The sequence below is a fragment of the Eublepharis macularius genome, chromosome 11 (genome assembly GCF_028583425.1).
Source record: "Eublepharis macularius isolate TG4126 chromosome 11, MPM_Emac_v1.0, whole genome shotgun sequence".
NCBI lineage: Eukaryota > Metazoa > Chordata > Lepidosauria > Squamata > Eublepharidae > Eublepharis > Eublepharis macularius.
Window position 1 is genome coordinate 65,876,084 of NC_072800.1, and position 16,588 is coordinate 65,892,671.

Here is a 16,588-nt window from a genome sequence, read left to right on the forward strand (position 1 = left end):
CAGTCAGTTCAATTCCCAAATATTTTACCTTATTTGTTACTTCACAGTCTGTTATCTCCTCTAGTTCCTGTTGTTTCTGTTTAGTCATATTCTTGCATAGTATCTTGGACTTCTTTTTGTTTACATAAAATCCAGCCAAATCTCCAAATTCCTTAATTTTCTCCATCACCTTTGGCATATTCTCAATTGGATCGTCCACAATTAGCATTATATCGTCCGCAAACGCTCTGACCTTATAGGAATGCTCTCTTATTTTTATTCCTCGGATTGCATCGTCTTCTCGAATTTGAATCATCAATATTTCCAATACTAAGATGAACAACAATGGTGACAACGGGCAGCCCTGTCTCGTACCTTTACCTATTGTCAATTTCTTAGTTACGTCTTCATTCACCACAATTGCTGCACTCTGGTCTCTGTAAATTTCTTTCACAGCACGAATGAACTTTTCACCCATTTGCAGCTTCTCCATGGATCATCGCTTTATTTTGAACACCATTATCTGGAGGGCTCCACCAGCTGCGTCAGCCTCTCTTCTCCGGCACTGCAAGACAAGCCTGGCACCTTAAGGACTTTAGCCAAGGAGTTATTAGCCAGCCTGTCTTAAGTGACTTACTTAGACCGAGACTCACACTTAAAGAGATTTACAACAAGCATTTTTGAGACTATAGTACCCACCAAATGAAGTGAAGAAACAAATCAACAGGGCCAGACTAGTACCCAGAAACAGTCTGCTCCAGGACAAACCTAAAGGAACTAACAACAGAACACCACTGGTTGTCACCTATAGCTCCCAGCTCAAACCCATCCAACGTATCATCAGTGAGCTACAACCCATCCTGGAAAATGATACCTCTCTCTCAGAAGCCCTGGGTGGAAGACCTTTCCTTGCCTACAGACAGCCCCCCAACCTTAAACGACTACTCACCCACAATCATGAATCGGCCAGCAGAGTCACCAGCACAGGTACCAGGCCCTGCAACAGACCCAGATGCCAGCTCTGCCCCTATATCTACCCAGGGAATACAATTACAGGACCCAATGGCATCAACTACACTGTCTCTGGCTCTTACAGCTGCTCATCCTCCAATCTGATATATGCCCTCATGTGCCAACAATGTCCTTCTGCTCTGTACATTGGACAAACCAGCCAACCTCTACGCAAAAGAATAAATGGACACAAATCTGACATTAGAAATGGAAATGTCCAAAAACCAGTGGGAGAACACTTCAATCTACCAGGACATTCCATCACAGACTTAAAGGTCGCTGTAGTTCAACAGAAACCTTTCAAAAACAAAATCCAACGGGAGGCTGCTGAATTGGAATTCATATGCAAATTTGACTCTGTCAAGCTGGGACTGAATAGGGACTATGAATGGTTATCACATTATCACAGGTAACAGATTTCCTTTACAGAGGCGGGGTCTGGGGGAGCCCAGTGGCGCCTGGCGTGGGCTTTCGGGAACCACAGTTCTCTTTGTCAGATGCATCTGGTGGGGAGAGCTGTCGTTATCGAAGGCTTATACTACATAGGAATTGGATGGTCTAGCTGTTTTACTGCTGCAAACTAACAGGGCAAACTCCCTTGAAGCCTCACCCAAGCCAACTGACCCCGAAAGGACACCAAAAGGAGATGTTTACATTTACTAGCAAAGGAATGTTTTGGTTGCACCCTCCCTTTCCCCCCCTAACTGCATCTTCTCTCTCCTCCCCTCCTCTTCTATATTTGACCAGTTTCTGTACTATGCATCTGACGAAGATAACTTGATTCTCGAAAGCTTATACTACAATAAAATTGGTTAGTCTTAAAGGTGCTACTGGACTCTTTTTGAATTGACTTACTTAAGTTATCCCTATTTAGCCTCAGTAAGGATTTATTTTATGTATATATGTGCTTGCAAGGTTTGACTGGGTAACATCAGTTTTAGCCCTCCTAAATTTCTTAAAATAAAGTATCTTTACTTTGCCTGCTTTGGTTCACTGTCTCTCGCACTGTATATTTTGTCACCTGGGCAAACTCGCACTCCCTTTCAGGCTAAAAAGTCTTAGTAAGCAGGGTTCCCCTGTGTCTTCAGAGTCTCTTAGGAGTCTGAGCAGCTGGTTGTTGGCTCAGGATAGGAGAGAGACAAAGGGGCAATTCCCTGACAACGTGGTTTGGCAACACAATGTCCAAATGTACTCCTTATTCTTTTCATGCTGTAGGAAATGAGAGGAAGCTTCTAGCTGGAGTCAGGACAGCCAATTCACACATTACAACTTCCCCTTTATCCATGAGAATAATCCATTCCTGGGACTAACATAACATGCAACTAAGACACAATGGCTCAATTAAACCATCTCACAGCTGACCTCCAAAGCATGGGCTAGAAATTTACAATGTGCTGTAGGTGTATAGGTTTCCTCTACTTTAAGCCTAGTTTTCCATAATGTCCAAATCAGGCAACCCGTTAATCAGTACTAACAAAGAACTGTAATCATATCATGATTTGTGGTTTTGCAAACCTGGGTTTAGAGGTGATTCCTGGTTAGTGCTAAGTTAACCGCTATTCACTCAGTTGAGATGGTACAACAAAATATAATCAGAGGAGAGAGAAGGGAAGAAGCTCTGGAGAAAGGAGAAAGGAAAGTGGTCGTTGGTTCTACACATTACGGTTCAGAAGTTGGGATCAACTGTCCCTGGTACCTGAACAGAGTCTCCACCATAAACAAAAAGAGTCCAGTAGCACCTTTAAGACTAACCAATTTTATTTTAGCATAAGCTTTCGAGAATCAAGTTCTCTTCGTCAGATGCCTGATACAGAGACTGGACAAACACAGAAGAGCAGAGGGAAGAGGCAATTAGGGGGGGAGGGGGAGGGAGCAATCAAAACATTCCTTTGCTAGTATATGTAAACATCTCCTTTTGGTGTGTGTATCAGTTGGCTTCAAAGGAGTTTGCCCTGTTAGTTTGTAGAAGCCAAACAGCTAGACCATCCAATTCCAATGCAGTATGGGCCTTCGATAACCACAGCTCTCCCTGCCAGATGCATCTGACAAAGAGATCTGTGGTTCCCGAAAGCCCACGCCAGGTACCACTGAGCTCCCCCAGACCCCACCTCTGTAAAGGAAATCTGTTACCTGTGGTAATGTGATAACCATTCATAGTCCCTATTCAGTCCCAGCTTGACAGAGTCAAATTTGCATATGAATTCCAGTTCAGCAGCCTCCCGTTGGATTTTGTTTTTGAAAGGTTTCTGTTGAACTACAGTGACCTTTAAGTCTTTGATGGAATGTCCTGGTAGGTTGAAGTGTTCTCCCACTGGTTTCTGGACGTTTCCATTTCTAATGTCAGATTTGTGTCCATTTATTCTTTTGCGTAGAGGTTGGCTGGTTTGTCCAATGTACAGAGCAGAAGGACATTGTTGGCACATGAGGGCATATATCAGATTGGAGGATGAGCAGCTGTAAGAGCCAGAGACAGTGTAGTTGATGCCATTGGGTCCTGTAATTGTATTCCCTGGGTAGATATAGGGGCAGAGCTGGCATCTGGGTCTGTTGCAGGGCCTGGTACCTGTGCTGGTGACTCTGCTGGCTGATTCATGGTTGTGAGTGAGAAGTCGTTTAAGGTTGGGGGGCTGTCTGTAGGCAAGGAAAGGTCTTCCACCCAGGGCTTCTGAGAGAGAGGTATCATTTTCCAGGATGGGTTGTAGCTCACTGATGATACGTTGGATGGGTTTGAGCTGGGAGCTATAGGTGACAACCAGTGGTGTTCTGTTGTTAGTTCCTTTAGGTTTGTCCTGGAGTAGGCTGTTTCTGGGTACTAGTCTGGCCCTGTTGATTTGTTTCTTCACTTCATTTGGTGGGTACTGTAGTCCCAAAAATGCTTGTTGTAAATCTCTTAAGTGTGAGTCTCGGTCAAGAGCATTGGAGCAGATACGGTTGTAACGTAAGGCTTGGCTGTAGACAATAGACCGAGTGGTATGTTTAGGGTGGTAGCTGGAGGCATGTAGATATGAGTATCGGTCTGTTGGTTTCCGGTATAAAGTGGTATTTATTCGTCCATTATGTAGTTGTACAGTGGTGTCCAGGAAGTGTACCTGTTGTGTAGAGTGGTCCAGGCTTAGGTTGATAGTAGGGTGAAAGTTATTGAAGTCTTGATGAAATCTCTCAAGAGCTTCCTTCCCATGGGTCCAAATGATGAAGATGTCATCCAGGAATCTTAAGTATAGTAGTGGTTCTAGTGGATGGGAGCTGAGGAAGCGTTGTTCCAAGTCCGCCATGAATATGTTAGCATATTGTGGTGCCATGCGTGTGCCCATGGCTGTGCCATTAATCTGTAGATATAAGTTGTCACCAAATTCGAAGTAATTGTGAGTGAGTACGAAGTGACAAAGTTCAGTGGCGAGGTGTGCTGTGGTTTTGTCCAGGATAATATTCCGTATGGCTTGCAGTCCATCCGCATGTGGGATATTGGTGTATAAAGCCTCCATATCCATGGTTGCTAGGATGGTGTCATCAGGTAGGTTGTCAATGGACTGTATTTTCCTGAGGAAGTCAGTGGTGTCCCGTAAATAGCTGGGTGTGCTGGTGGCATAGGGCCTGAGGATAGAGTCCATGTATCCTGAGACTCCTACTGTGATAGTGTCTCTTCCTGAGACAATGGGGCGTCCTGGGTTACCCGGCTTATGGATTTTGGGTAGTAGGTAGAATTTTCCTGGCCGTGGTTCCTGGGGTGTGTCCGTATGGATGCATTCTTGTATGTCCACGGGAAGAGTCTTCAATATTTTATTGAGTTCTCTTTTATATTGCTCCGTAGGATCAGCAGGTAGTATTTTATAGAATGTTGTGTTGGAGAGTTGTCTTTCTGCTTCCTGTATATAATTCTGTTTGTCCATGATGACCACTGCTCCACCTTTGTCTGCTTCCTTGATTACGATGCCAGAATTGTTTTGGAGGCTGTTTATGGCATCTCTTTCTGCATGGCTGAGGTTCTGCTTTAGGTGTTGTTGTTTGTCAATTATTTCAGCCTGGGCTTTCGGGAACCACAGATCTCTTTGTCAGATGCATCTGGCAGGGAGAGCGGTGGTTATCGAAGGCCCATACTGCATTGGAATTGGATGGTCTATCTGTTTGGCCTCTACAAACTAACAGGGCAAACTCCTTTGAAGCCAACTGATACACACACCAAAAGGAGATGTTTACATATACTAGCAAAGGAATGTTTTGATTGCTCCCTCCCCCTTCCTCCCCCTAATTGCCTCTTCTCTCTCCTGCTCTTCTGTATTTGACCAGTCTCTGTATCAGGCATCTGACGAAGAGAACTTGATTCTCGAAAGCTTATGCTAAAATAAAATTGGTTAGTCTTAAAGGTGCTACTGGACTCTTTTTGATTTTGCTACCACAGACTAACACGGCTAACTCCTCTGCATCCACCACAAACGTAACAGAATAAATTACAGTCATTGCTGATGCTGATATATATGCAAGCTGCTGGTTTTAAGCGAAGGATGACCACAGAAGTATATTTTTGTATTGTTTCAGTCTTTGAAGACAGCAAACAGAGCTTCCAAACCTGGTGCTACTACTAAGCATTTCCCTTGATACTTGGAATGAAAGGAAAGAACATTAGCTGAGGTGAATTTCACACATAGTGGGATTGTATTTTATATTTGTAAAACTTAACAAACTGAAAAGGAGTTCACAGAAATTACTGGTGTGGAGAACTGTATGAATATGAGGACTGGTTAAAAAAAAACCCAAACCCTGCAGTGCTCAGATATGCTTCTTGTTCTTGTATTCTTTTCAGACTATAGCAAATGAAAAGCAGCTACTGGCTAGGGTGGTGGTGGGTGTAATGACTCAGCATAACAGCATACTTCTGCTCTAACACAAAGGGGTTTTATGGCAAAATATCCAGATGAATTACTTCTTCCTCAAGTGCTGAAAATAGGGGAATAACACAGGAAACATATGTTAGGCTTTTAAACAGTAATTATCAAATTCACCAAACTAAATATTTAAATATTATAGGAAGGCTAGAAAAGAGTCAGCATTCCTAAAGTCAGGCAGCAGAAATTTTAAAAAGTTTAATTCAAAGTGATTCAAGAATCAACTGTAAAAATTTCAGGTTGGAAAGGCAGAATCCCCCTGCTCTAAACCTTTTAACTGACTTTTTAAAACAAATGCAGCCATTGGGACTGAAACAAGGGGGAGAGGTGATTTAACAGTTTCCCCATTGACCTGTTTTCTCACTGGAAATTAGTCTGTTCATGCTTTTTTATCCTGGTAGGGAAAAATATGTACAGCCAAAAACAACTTCCATGTGTGTGCATGTCCATTAAAATATCCAGAAATATATATAATACAGATTTCAGTTCTTAGCATATGTAATGTATGATTATCTCTTGCATGTTTGAGATGCAAGAGATAATCAAATATTGAGCTATCTTAATGCTGATATCACTTTTACCTATTGTCTCTCTGAAAGATGCTTTCCATCCATCAGCAGCTTCGAAGCTATCAGTCTTGAACACGAGGAATAAGTTGTTTGTGGAACTCCTGATTGTGGGAGGAAGTGTACCTCCACAGAATTTTCCAAGAAGCGGAGCAACTGCATTTGGGCCATCGTACACAGCAATGTAGTCTTTGTGGCAAGACGAAGAGGCCTCGAGCTGGAAACTGTTGAATCTGCAAAAAGCATTTCACCATTGGTTGTTCTGCTTTCCTTAATATGTATGCTTGTAAAAAAGGAAGAGTAACAGACAGGAGTACAACTGGGCATCACATAGAAAAGCCATGTGACTTACCTTTAAATAGTATTTCATTTCTAAAATGCTGGGCTGAAGCAAAAACATTTAACTCTGAGTATCAAAGCACTTTTTTTTCTTTAATTCTACCAGCTCAGTCTCATGCGGGTTTGCTCAGAAGTAAGTCATATTGAGTTTAATGAGACTTGAACTCCTGAATAAGTACACAAATGATTGCAATCTTATGTACACTTACCTAGGAGATTGTTCTACTGAATAGGATTGGACTGTAAATTTGTGTCCTAGAATGGAGCTAAGGCATTGAAAACAGCTGGGAGTGTCTTAGATCCTAGGACTGCCGCAATAAAGCAGTGGTTCCAAGGTTCCAACCAAATGGCTTTGGCGCTAGGGCAGCTCATCGTGTCATGCTGGCACTAGGGAACAATGACAGGTGGGATGCCTTTGCAGCAGCTTCCTTCACAGCTCTAGTGATGGTTCTTCCTCCCTTGCCTGCCTGCCTACCTACCTACCTATCTGAGAGGAAAATCCATACCCAAGGAACAGAATAATCTACAATGAATCATAAAAGGCAAATGGGTAAATCTTGTCACTAACTTTCTCATTCCAGAACATAAGTCGGCCCCTTCCCGGCCGAAGTGGAGCATCTTGGGTCGGGGGCGCAATTTGCAGCCCCGCAGAAGGAAAGGCGGAGCTCGCTCACCAGGTATCCAGAGATTGTTGTGGGGGGTGGAACTTAGGGCATATAAGCCAGCTCCACCCTCCCTTCAGCAGGCAGATGCCATGGTCACTCGGGCCACCCACCCTCCCTATGGCAGTACAGGATTAGCCGGTCACTGTTTATCAGGGCCAGGTAGGAATTTTTTCTCTTCTCCCAATTGGCATTTAGGGAGTGGGTTTTTCTACGTACCTTGCACTGCGAGATATGTTTAGTTAACTGGTTTGGTGGAGCTGTAAATAGTTTGGCCACTGGCAGGTCATGATGGAAAATGAGCAGGCTGGTGACCCCCTTGGCACATCCTCATTGGAGGAACTGGGGTCTGTCAGGAGCGGCTGGTGGGCTGTATGGTAGCCAGCTGTGAGGGTAGACTGCTGTGTACAAGTAAGGCCCTCCTGCTGTACAGCAAGGTACTGCAAGCTTGGAGGGGGAACTGTTCGCCTGGCTGCCGGGTACAGCCATGCTTTTGTATGGCTCACCTTGGGGCAGTGGGGGCTCACCCAGACTGGTCAAAGTGGAGGTCTGGAGTGACCCCAGGGCTTGACCTGTGCCGCTAGTTAGCTAGATCCCTTGCCATAGTGACAAATTGTTGTATTCAATAAAGTGGCCCAATTTTATTCCCAAGCTTTGTGTCTGCCTTTTATTTTGTGGGGACGGGAGGGGGGCAATAAACATTCTCATTTATTAAACATATCCCTTTTTTGAAAATTGTTCCTTTATGTTATTTGATAACATGTTAATCTTGTCAAAAAAGCAGTATGCCTGATTTTAATAAACTACACATTTATAAGAGGGGTTCTGCCTTGTTTTTTTCAGTTCGCTGCTAAAGCCATCTTGGCAGTACAGAACAAACTAAAAACTAGTTCCATATCTAAGGGATCCACATAGCCTTTCAAGTATCCTAGCAGTCTTTTCTTATGGTCAAGGGGTATGTTGACACCTAGCATTTTCCTAACAAAGTGGGCCACAGATTCCTACAGTATATTGTGATGTTGTTTTAGATGAAAGGAACTATGAAGCCTGTGCTGGTAAGTAATGGAACAGATAAAGCACAGAATTAGATGACACAGGTTCCAAGACAGAGGATTCATTCTTCAATTGCCATCTCAGAGATGTTCCTGGTAAGTACTTGGAATGATAGTTTTACAGTCAAGTTACTTACTGAAAAATGTGTGCATGTGTGTGTGTAAACACTAAATAGCTAAAAACCAGCAATCACCACTTTCTCACCATTTAATGAAAACTGATTTTGCTTACGTACTTGAGTTCCACAATCTTGTTTCTTCTAACGGTGATATGGTATGAACAATTCATATTGTGATTGTAATCAGAAAAAGAATGGGTCGGACTCCCAATTGTGCCCAAGGAGCTATTGAAAATACCACCACAAGCTAAATTAAATGAGAAAAATGAAAAATTGCCATTAATGTTCAAGAAATACCTTTAGCATGCCATGCATATTTATCTATAGATAGAATTTGTGTGAAAAGTTGTGGACATGGGTATGTTTTGTAGGAACCTGACTGGAAATCCCTCTTGTTTTATTCAGAAATAAAAGTGTTGGTATGACTTCTAGCAGAATATTCTGATGCTACCAAAAAAGTGGTCTTAACGTGCTAAACCAATAGAGAGAGCGAGGAGACAAAACAGAGCATGATATTGTTTGTCAGCGATGCCTATTTCTCTACCCTTACTTCCCCGATACATTAGACAGATCTTTTACAGTATATTTACCCTAAGTTGGATGAAGCTGGGATTCTCCTCTCCCGCACACACACGTTTGTATTTTTACATCTCGCTTGATGGAGTGTTCTGGGGATCTCAAAAGTCAGCGCTCATTATTTTGTGGCATTCTGATTGTTTCTCCATCACTGTTGTTTTTTTCAAGTTTTTCCACAGAACAACATATGGGTACCTACAGTTTTGAGCTCTTGCAGAGAGCAATACTGGGTGTTTTTGTAACTGATCAATGAAAGCTTCAGGAGGAGAGTTTTAGACTCCTCTTCAAGGTCTCCTTCATGATTTGCAGCTGTGGAAGCCACAATACATCCAAGCCTCTTTTTGATTCTCTACAATGAATGCAGCTGAGACTAAGTGGTGGCCCAGTCTTTGTTCCCTATTTGAAGGCATCCAAGTTCCTCTGGAAAAATCATCTGTTACCAGCACTGTGCTTGATTTTATAGTCTTTGCATGGAAAGTGGCTGCTTTTAGCTTTGTTTTCCAAGTGCACAAACCCACGCCTGCTGAAGTTCTAAAGGACTAGTCATCACATTAACCACTCGCATTACAAGTAAAATTTTCTAAAGGGTGACAAATATCTAGGCTCTTATTCTTCATTTTCAGCTAAGATGGGGAAGGCACTGTACATTGGACTGATGACAAATGAAAGACAAAAGCCTTGAAGATTTTAGAAAAAGCAGCATTCATGGTCTGCAAGAAGCTTTTATTCTGTCTTTTGCAAAAAAATAAAACTAGAAGGAAACAGAATGTTAATTGCTAGAATCTGCTTTGGGTGGGCAAACAACCTAATAAAAAGCTATAGTCATCCTTCACAAATGTCAGAAGTCAAAGGTCAGACAGTAACAGCCAACTGGAGCGAGTTATGAACATCTCTTTCATGAGTAAATGAACATTGTCATCCTTCAGTGCTGTTCCGTCTAGCCAGTGGCTATCAGGATGATTTATTCTAAACAAAGACCTTGATTTCATGCTTTTAAGCAGTAGCTGTTTGTCAAGGGAACACTAAGAAGGGAATTATCAATATTTTCTAATGGTGTAAAATGGGGCCCCACATACCTGTATCATTACAAGAGTTGCATTTGAGTGCCTCTTACTCTATGAATGCATAGAAAAATATAGTTTTGCCCCAGTGAACTGCTATGTCTACTCACGGATTATTCTGTAGGTAGCCAAAAATCCCATGCCGACAGTGTGGGAGTCTGTGTAGAAATTCAATAGTGTGGAACCAATGACGCTGACAGGCTCAGGGACTTCATTACCGCAAAAGGTTTCCACAGGATATGAATTAACACTGTTCCCTTTGAAGATCTTCACTCCATCATAAGAACACATTCTTAATGTAGCAGGAGCTGAATGACATGAGATTCAGAAATTTTCATCAACTTAATGCCAAATTGTTTATCATCAAGGTACTTTATACATTAAGCCAGTCTCATTGTTTCCATCATCCATCACAGTAGGCATCCCTGAGTACTCAAATTAACCATGCAGTTACTATGCACAAGCTCATTTTATTGAGAAGTAGGTCTTACCTGTGAAACCAAATTATGTCCAAAATCAGGACTTGTGTTTCTGTACCAAGTTCCCTTATTAGCTGGACTATATGAAGCAAGCAAACATTATGTATCTCTTCTAAAACAATAATATTTTTCTAGATATATTTCTGCAAGAGGATTCCCTTGTAATTTGAATAGTCAAGATTTCCAGTATATACAATGGCTATGATCCAGAAACTTAAGTCACGGCTAAATGCCATTGAAACTAGTCAAAGAAGTTAGTCACAACTAACAAGTGCTATTGATTTCATAGGACTGAAATTTCACCAGGGTTGCCTGCCCCCCAGTGAGGGCAAGGGATCTCAACTTCTGTTTCAGAAATGTCAGAATTGTCATATTGAATATATGAATATAACATAATAACAAAAGAAGAGTTCTGACAGATCAGGCCAGTGGTCCATCTAGTCCAGCATCTAGGAGGCATGATGAGAGAAAGGCTAGGTCAAAGCCTCTCTCATCTTGCCTCCTAGAATTGGAATTCACAGAGATTAACAAAAAAGAAGTGATCGACAAAAAATTCCACCACTTACGTTGCAAATCAAAACTTTCAAATTCCAGGATAACAACAGATTGGGGTCCGGCATCTATGATATAACTGCAATTTAGGTTGTTGTCATACTGGCTGGGAAAGTTAGGAGACACAATCTGACCTGATTGAGCAGTGAAATTTGCTCCACACCCTTAACATAAATAGAAACAAAGAAATAGTTAGCTTCTACAAGCAAATAAAATAAAAGTAGAAATCCAACAACTTACAGAAGGCTAGAATGTGATTTCTGGGTATAAACATGGAATTGTGAGGATATGCCAACACTACTTTCCACTTGTGCAATTGGAAAAATAGCCCCGTGTAGTATTAAAGGGAAGGTATTACATTGAGTCATAAAATAACACATTTCAGATTTATCTGGAATGCACCACTTCACTCTGAAAGTGAAGTCATTGAATATGGCTGCATACCAAAAGAGAAACTCCATGTACACAGAAAACTAGATAACCAGGGGAAAGAGTAAGCTAGACCTTCTTTCCCTTGATACCTAGGTTTTCAGGTGGAAGGATTTTTGTTGTTGTTTGAAGAACACTACCATGTAATCCACCTACCAGTAGTCAGAACTGGTACAGATACAGGTTTACCACCAAGAGAGAAAAATGTGATCTAAAAGGCCGCATTATTTTAAAAAAACCTATACATTACAACTCTTACAGAAAAAAAGCTGTTAATTACAAAACAAAATTTACCACCCTCACAACTGGGAAGTGAGTCCATAAGCCAAAGGAACCACCACTGTGATTGCCAATTCAGAGAAATATGTAGCAGGAACACACAGAATCCTTAGTTCCAGTCCTGAGATAAATAAAGCTTATTGGAACATTTTAAGGGACACTAACTGCATTTTTCAGATGCCCAGGGGGTCCAAATTATTTTCTGCATCGCTCTTGCTGCATCTCTCAGGCCTGCCGTGCCATTGTATCAGCTATGTCATCAGCCTGCATCAATGCCTCAGGCCTGGGCACTACCAGTTGGCAGTCTAGTACCCTGTTCCAAATAATGTTTTTGCAGTGAGCAACATGTTCTGTGCTCCTCTGTAGAAACAGTGGTGGTGCACTGATATTGACTGATGTGTCTGTGTGTGTTATGTGCCATCAAGTCACCTCCAACCTATGGCGACTCTATGAATGAAAGACCTCCAAAACATCCTATCATTGTCGAAGGCTTTCGACAAATGACCTACATCTTTTCCACACTGTGACACTGAGAGATCTCTGTCTTTTGGTGCTACACCTCTGAAGATGCCAGCCACAGCTGCTGGCGAAACGTCAGGAACTACAATGCCAAGACCACGGCAAGACAGCCCGGAAAACCCCCAACAACCATCATCCTATCATTAACAGACTTGCTCAGATCTTGCAAACTGGAGGACATGGCTTCTTTTATTGAGTCATGTTATCTCATTTTAGGTCTTCCTTTTTTCCTAATGTCTTTTCCTAGCATTCTTGACTTTTCCAGAGAATTTTGTCTTCTCATAATGTGACCACAGTACGATAGCCTCAGTTTTGTCATTTTAGCTTCTAGTGAGAATTCAAGCTTGATTTGATCTAGTACCCACACGTTTGTCTTTTTCGCTGTCTATGGTATCCACAGAACTCTCCTCTAGCACCACATTTCAAATGAATCATTTTTTTTTCTTGTCAGCTTTCTTCACTGTCCAACTTTCACATCCGTACATCATAATGGGGAATACCATAGTTTGGATTGTCTTGATCTTGGTCCCCAGAAAGACATCTTTACCTTTAAGAATCTAGCTCCCTCACAGCTGCTCTTCCAAGTCTCAATTTCTTCTGATTTCCTCGTCGCAGTCTCCCTGTAGGTTGATGATTGAGCCAAAGAATAGAATATATTGGACAATTTCAATTTCCTCATTGTCAGCTTTAAAACTGTGTAACTCCTCAGTAGTCATTACTTTTGTCTTCTTGATGTTCAGATGTAATCCTGCTTTGGCGCTTTAACCTTTATCAGTAGTTGTTTCAAGTCTTCACTATTTTCTGCCAGTAACATGGTGTCATCCACTTATCTCAAATTGTTAATTTTCCTTCAACCAATTCTTGCTCCAGCTTCTTCTAGATCTAATCCATCTTTCCTTATGATATGCTCTGCATGGAGGTTGAACAGGTAGGGAGATAATATGCATCCTTGTCTGACACCTCAGCCAATTGGAAACCATTCTGTTTCCCCATATTTTGACCTAACAGTAGCCTCTTGTCCAGAGCACTGATATTGACTGATGATGCTGTTGTATGAATCAAATTAGTGTCAATGTTAAAAGGAGGTGGATATCACCTATCTTATAGCGTGGCGTATAGAGCTTATAGAATGGCATATAAATTAACAGACATACCCCTTCATCCTAATTTGGTTCTGATTTTGGTATGTGACCATTTTATTAACTTCAAACCATATTTTGTCCTATATGAATGTCCAAACAATTCCTAATTAAATGTATGCTTATAGCAATCTTTGAGGTTTTCATTACTTACTGCTTATATATGATGCAGAAAAGCCATGGCCTGCAGTGTCCTGTGACTGAAACACTATTGTTATCACATTTCTTGGGGCGACAACAGGTACAGGAGCTGAATTTCCACACGCAGTGGCTAAAACTGCATCCTCCTGTTCTTCATTGCTTCCCTTCAGCACCTAGAGGGGGAAAAAAGTGCTGTGTTCTGAACATCTAAATTAAAGATGCCTGAAGATCTGCATTCATACCAAATCATTCATACCAATGCCAAACACTACTAGTTATGACAAAATTGGTTTTATCTTTCTTAAGCAAAACAGCACAACACGAGTCTAGTGACACTAAAATAAGTGGCATATAAATTAACATGTATATCCCTTTTTAATTCTTACTAGTAGATCCACCCTGAATTTGTGAGTTAAGATCTGCTTCTGAAGTTCTGTTCTGTGTAACTTCTGTTAGGTGGGTGAGCAACAGAGAAAGAATCTTCTTGCTTGTGACACCTACAAAATTGCCTCACCACAGAGATTTGACAAACTTGTTGAGTTTTAGTTGCTAGACAAAAACTTCCTTTACACACTCAAGCTTTTTACTGATTTTTTTCTTTCTCTTCCTTTTTTTTAAATAGTGATATTTTTTAGTTTTATGCTGCTTGTATTTAATTGGGTTTCTAAGTAAATGCTGTTTTCAATTAACTGGATTCTATGCTGCAATCTGATGTTGTATGGTTTTATTGGTCCTTCAGTTGTATGGTTTTATTGTATTTGTATTCTAATGGTTTTTATTTGATTTCAGAAGCTTCCTTTGAAATGGAAACTGAGGCAGGGGATTCCAGCCTGTTGCAGAACGGACCAGGGAAATGGTTCTGGGTGGGTCTTGATTGAACCAAACGCATACATATGTTTACATATGCAGGAAATACATCCCAAATTGATAGTGGGTGGGGTTTTTTTTAATGAGTTTGTCTTTGCAGCCTGTTACATTCAATTTGTGGAAAAACTGCTCTTCTATTTAAACACCTAATTTTCTATTTGACCTCCTGTCAAATATAGAAAAAAAAATTGTAATACAACAAATGTATGTAGTAAACATCTGTTGTGTGATTAAATCTGACTGCAGATCTCATGAAGTTTCTTCAGAATATACTAAGTATGTTTTTTTTAAAAAAGAAATGGAAACTGAGTATGCAGTGTAGAAAATATTTTAAATAAATAAATAATGCCCTAACAACCACAGTTACTGGCTCAAAAATGTACAGACTGAATACAAAATGTACAGAACTAAACTATCCAAGGCAAACTCTTGCATCTGCAACACATAGATTAATATACTTGTATGTATAAACCTGTTTGGGTCTTCTTTGATACCTCTCATGGGTCATTTCATAATGTGGTTTCATGGGATTCTTAAATATGGTATTAGGGCTTCCAGTCCCCCAGTGGGGGCAGGGGATCCCCCGCTCCCAGCCTCTGCTCCCCACCATCACCCACCTGGCCAGCAGGGGGAAAAGGCCCTGGTGAATGGGCCCAGGAGGCCAGCGTACAGTGGGTGCACTCCCCATGGGCATGAGTGACATCGTTGCACCTGGCAGCAGGCATGCTCTTGCCCTTCACAGGAGCCAAAAATTTGTGGCAAGTACAGCTTAAGAAAAGCCATTTCTGATTCATTTATGAATTGCAGCTTTCAGAGATGCTCTGAAACACAAATAGTACTCTTATATGAAAAAACCCAAGCCGCTGGCTTTCTCTATTTTCAGTACTAATATTACAGAGCTTCAGTGCTTGTGCTATGTTACATTGCCTGGGCGCTGTCTGTACACTCTAACCCAAAACAATTGCTGGGGTAAATACCAGTTTCAGACAGTCAGTATATTTTATAAAACAGAAGTACTATAATTTAATGCACTGTGCATAATTTGAGACAGAAATATTTCAGATGTTATGTTGTTGAAATATCACCAAAAACAATTTTAGGCCCATGCACAACCTCAGCCATTAAAAAAATGGGTCTGGGAAGGGGACTCTTTAATGATATACTCAGCTTTCATTCATACTTAAATCTAACTTGCCTGGGAAAGCTTTCCTGTCTGGTGGGAAATATATTAAATCCCACTGAGGGTCAACAAGATCAAGCTACTTACGTTATACTTGAAATTGTGCTAAGTGTTATTATTAAACTAATGCCTGAGACACCTGGAGAACCTGGCCTCCTACTCCTAAAAGCATAAATCAAGCTCAATCTTAGCTGTTATGAGTATGCGACAACTTTCCTTTTCAAAGGGCATTAACTGCAATCATCTTCTTTAATAGCATGTGTAATCCTTTATCCACAGAGCCACTGCTGATAAATCTTTACTAAGCTCCTTCCTTCATAAAAGGTGTATTGTGTACATATGGAAACTTTAGCTAACATGTACACCTTTGCAGTTCAACAGGGCAGAACATGTTACATGAACACTAACATTGCCTAGGTGTATTGTCATAGTGTCTAAGAATAAATTCTATGCTGGCACTTTCACTGTCAGAGGAAGAAGAAGCTATCCAGTTGCTTGGATATTTCTACAAGATGACCAATTATGCTTGCCCTTTACTACAAGTGGGAGGCGTAGGGCTTTGCACAGTCTGAGTAAAACAACAGGCAACATCTGCCAAATTCCTGAGAAAACAATTAAATTGCAGGGAATGGAATGAAAAACATTCCCCACTGTTCTATTCAAATCTCTCCCAGACAATGTTTAAAGAAATATATATTAAATATCCCCCAATTGTTTTCAGTGAATGAAATGAGCTTTCAAATAAAGAAACTGTGTAG

At 41.1% G+C, this 16,588-nt stretch overlaps 1 protein-coding gene across 1 annotated transcript in view; it reads right to left on the reverse strand.

The window, feature by feature from the left end:
- Positions 1-16,588, reverse strand: part of CUBN (cubilin) — a 201,053-nt gene that overhangs the window by 24,296 nt on the left and 160,169 nt on the right. Inside the window, exons 55-59 of the mRNA XM_054990953.1 lie at positions 13,797-13,956; positions 11,291-11,440; positions 10,356-10,553; positions 8,726-8,855; positions 6,452-6,669 (exon numbers count right to left, since the gene is read on the reverse strand). Coding sequence (XP_054846928.1) covers positions 6,452-6,669; positions 8,726-8,855; positions 10,356-10,553; positions 11,291-11,440; positions 13,797-13,956 — 856 coding nt within the window. The remainder of the gene's footprint in view (positions 1-6,451; positions 6,670-8,725; positions 8,856-10,355; positions 10,554-11,290; positions 11,441-13,796; positions 13,957-16,588) is intronic.